The 4,419-nt window shown below is 41.4% G+C and overlaps 1 protein-coding gene across 1 annotated transcript in view; it reads right to left on the bottom strand.

Moving 5' to 3' along the window:
- Nucleotides 1-4,419, bottom strand: part of LOC106867244 (uncharacterized) — a 31,582-nt gene that overhangs the window by 9,227 nt on the left and 17,936 nt on the right. The window contains exon 5 of the mRNA XM_052965908.1: nucleotides 4,150-4,297. Coding sequence (XP_052821868.1) covers nucleotides 4,150-4,297 — 148 coding nt within the window. The remainder of the gene's footprint in view (nucleotides 1-4,149; nucleotides 4,298-4,419) is intronic.

The following is a 4,419-nucleotide window of genomic DNA, read 5'->3' as shown; positions in this document are numbered from 1 at the left end:
ATTACAAGCATTTGAGCCGGTTACAAGCATTTGAGCCGGTTACAAGCATTTGAGCCGGTTACAAGCATTTGAGACGGTAACAAGCATTTGAGCCAGTTACAAGCATTTGGGCCGATTACAAGCATTTGAGCTGGTTACAAGCATTTGAGCCGGTTACAAGCATTTGAGCCGGTTACGAGCATTTGAGACGGTTACAAGCATTTGAGCCGCCGGTTACAAGCATTTCAGCTGGTTACAAGCATTTGATCCGGTTATAAGCATTTGAGTCGGTTACAAGCATTTGAGTCGGTTACATACATTTGAGCCGCTTACAAGCATTTGAGACGGTTACAAGCATTTGAGCCGGTTATGAAACTTAAGTGGCTGATAGTTTCATATATTCATGTCAACTACATATAATTTATATCTATTGCTAAATTTACTGGTTGTTTAAGCAACATGTTTGTGGATGGTTAATGGGTTCGATGTGATACTGAAGAATGAGCAAGAACTCCTGAAATATCCATGTACACCCATTACCCGTTTTTCTATCTGCGATCACATTGTTTACATAGACGTATTCGTATACGAAATGTCATAGCTTTCAGTGCTTGCTCTAGTTTCTATAGAAAGTCTGTAGAGAAATCATGTTATATAATTTAAGATACTAAATATTGTTTTTACAACACAGAAGAAGAATTATTCTACAGATGTATGTTGTAAATGGCACAAATATTATTAGTCGTCTGTGGCATGAATAATAAAACAGTCTCTGGCTGGACTTTAACTAAAGTATCATGTTTATACCAAAATTTCGCCTTCTATAGTATATATCTTCAAATTGTTTTTATCGACGAATGTAAACAACAGGTCTGTATCTGCAGTGCTTTCGAGGACAAAAAAAGTAAGAGCGCTATGCTTCACTCCTTGTGTTGGAATTTCATTAGCGATTGTGCACACTCGTTAAATTTCCACCATTCCTAGCGGCGGGTTAGGTTCTTTCTACAATAATGTATCTACAGATTCTGAATCTGGTGGATTCGAACAGTGAATATCTGATCGCTTTTGTTCTTCGCCATCGAATATGACACACACGAACCAACAGCGTGTCTATGTGCCTATAAATGAACGCACACACACGCGCGCGCACATACACACACATACAAACATACGTATGTGCCTGGATACGTACGTACTTATATACGTATATTCTTTTCTACTCTAGGTACAAGGCCCGAAATTTTTGGGGAAGGGGCCAGTCGATTAGATCGACCCCAGTATCGACCCCGAAAGGATGAAAGGCAAAGTCGACCCCGAAAGGATGAAAGGCAAAGTCGACCTCGGCTTAATTCGAACTCAAAACTTAAAGACACGAAATACCGCTAAGCATTTCGCCCGGCGTGCTAACGTTTCTTATTTCTTTACTACCCACTAGGGGCTACACAGAGAGGGGACAAACAAAGGGATTAAGTCGATTACATTGACCCCAGTGTGTAACTGGTGCTTAATTTATCGACCCCGAAAGGATGAAAGGCAAAGTCGACTGTTGCTGCAGCTGCTGCTACTACTACTACTACTACTACTACTACTACTACTACTACTACTACTACTACTGCTACTTCTACTACTAATGCTGCTGCTGCTACTACTACTTCTACTACTAATGCTGCTGCTGCTACTTCTACTACTAATGCTGCTGCTGCTACTACTACTACTAATGCTGCTGCTGCTACTACTACTACTAATGCTGCTGCTGCTACTACTACTACTAATGCTGCTGCTGCTACTACTACTACTAATGCTGCTGCTGCTACTACTACTACTAATGCTGCTGCTGCTACTACTACTACTAATGCTGCTGCTGCTACTACTACTACTACTACTACTACTACTACTACTACTGCTGCTGCTTCTGCTGCTACTACTACTACTACTACCACGAGTACTGCAGCAGCAGCAACAACATCACCACCATCACCATCATTACAAACAATGCAAAACAACTACACTACAGATACTCTAATTACACCCCCCACCACCACCACCAAACATTTGAGCCGGTTACAAGCATTTGAGCCGGTTACAAGCATTTGAGCCGGTTACAAGCATTTGAGCCGGTTACAAGCATTTGAGCCAGTTACAAGCTTTTGAGCTAGTTACAAGCTTTTGAGCCGGTTATAAGCATTTGAACCGGTTACAAGCATTTGAACCGGTTACAAGCATTTGAGCCGGTTACAAGCATTTGAACCGGTTACAAGCATTTGAGCCGGTTACAAGCATTTGAGCCGGTTACAAGCATTTGAGCCGGTTACAAGAATTGGAGGCGGTTACGAGCATTTGAGCCGGTTACAAGCTTTTGAGCCGGTTACAAGCTTTTGAGCCGGTTACAAGCATTTGAACCGGTTACAAGCATTTGAACCGGTTACAAGCATTTGAGCCGGTTACAAGCATTTGAGCCAGTTACAAGCTTTTGAGCTAGTTACAAGCTTTTGAGCCGGTTATAAGCATTTGAGCCAGCACTTCGGCTTCAGAATAATTGCCACCCTTCCTCCCACTAACCTCGGAAGTCCTGAAATATAGATGGAAGTCATGGGCGCTGCAAGTTCCACCGTTATTAAACAAAAAACAAAACAAATTAGACTAATTAGTTGTCTACTTCCTCCAACCAGGTCGACTCCATTCAACAGCACACACAACTCTTGTTTACCGTCAAACCTAATCTCAACCTTAGGCCACACTGTACCCCATCATGTTTAATACTTATGTTGCGAGTGTGTTTGCTGTAATGGTGGTGACTAGAACATTGAACGGAAGATTTTTGGTCTTTTACAAATATTAACAGCAATAATTTCTTACTAGGAAATATATACTGTTTTGGATTTATGACAAGCTTACTAATACAGCAATCTTTAGCTGACCCATCATAACTGGAAACTTTTGTGCTATATTCGTGGTGACGGAGATTTCTGTCGATTATCTGCCATTTGTCTTAACCATTGACGAGAATGAGGACACAACGTGCAGCTGCCTCTACATTTTACAATTTGCGCCAAAAGTGGCCTTTTTATAGGGTACAAGGAGAAAGTTCTAGAAAATTGAATCACGCGATTAGTTGCTTAATAGACCGATCACGTGAAACTACTGTTGTTTGATCGGGATGCATGATCGGATACCTAACGGTTCGGCTTTGAATCACCGCTACACTTCTGTCACAGAGCATCACTCAGCAGGAATTCCCTCCATGCCCAAGTTTTATCCAACAGACCTCGATTTGAACAAAGGAACCCGTGAAGGTCACAGGTACTGGCTTCTCAGTAAAATCATAAATACATAAACCGTTACAGATCTTATACAGACCTAAAACATTATAGATTTTACATAAACCAGTGTTGATTTTTCTATAAACCATCGTAGATCTTAAGTAAACTATTATACGGAATCTCTCGTCGAAGACGACATGTGAGTGTTCAGTTTTTGCAGGGCAACTTGCACACATGATTTGTTTATAGTCATCCAATGTTTGTGCAGTGCATTAGATCACTCTCTCCATCAAATTGACATTGTTTGTACAGATGCAGAAGTATATCACGTGTCATGTGTCGAAATGATCGTGGAGCAACGCGAAAAGAAGTGTTTTGCTCAAGAACACAGCGCGCCGCCAAGTCCGGGATTCGAAACTACGATCTAGCGATCGTGAGTACAACGCCGTAACCACAAGGCCACGTAAACCATTATAGATGTTACATAAACCATTGTAGATTTGTGTAGATCATTCTTTTATTCTTTTATTCTTTTACTTGTTTCAGCCATTTGACCGTGGCCATGCTGGAGCACCACGTTTAGTCGAGCAAATCGACCCTAGGACTTATTCTTTGTAAGCCCAGTACTTATTCTATCGGTTATTTTTGCCGAACCGCTAAGTTACAGGGACATAAACACACAAACACCAGCAGTCAAACGATGGTAGGACACATACACACATACGACGGGCTTCTTTCAGTTTCCGTCTACGAAATCCACTCACAAGGCTTTGGTCGGTCCGAGGCTACAGTAGAAGACACGTGCCCAATGTGCCACGCAGTGGGACTGAACCCGGAACCATGAGGTTGGGAAGCAAGCTTCTTACCATACAGCGACTATAAATTATATGCTAACGGTTACAGCTCTTACCTGTGGAAATTTTCTGATCCATCAAAACGTCTTTGTATGACAGTCCAGCCGTCAACACAAAGTAAATGAACTTTGTATGGTGATCCAACAGGATGAATTAAATAGACTCCAGGTTTCTTGTGGTCCTTTTTTAAAGCATCTGAGCAATCTGAAACGAAAATAGAGAATTCGTTAATCATCAGAGTTGAAAGCCACTGGGTTAATTGGTGACGAATAAACACGCAAAACGGGAAAATAAGGGGTTAGTATAGTTAAAATTAGTTGGTAGGA

The sequence above is a fragment of the Octopus bimaculoides genome, chromosome 2 (genome assembly GCF_001194135.2).
Source record: "Octopus bimaculoides isolate UCB-OBI-ISO-001 chromosome 2, ASM119413v2, whole genome shotgun sequence".
Taxonomy (NCBI): Eukaryota; Metazoa; Mollusca; class Cephalopoda; order Octopoda; family Octopodidae; genus Octopus; species Octopus bimaculoides.
The sequence above is the reverse complement of the archived record's forward strand: the minus strand, read 5'-3'. Positions and strand labels throughout refer to the sequence as shown.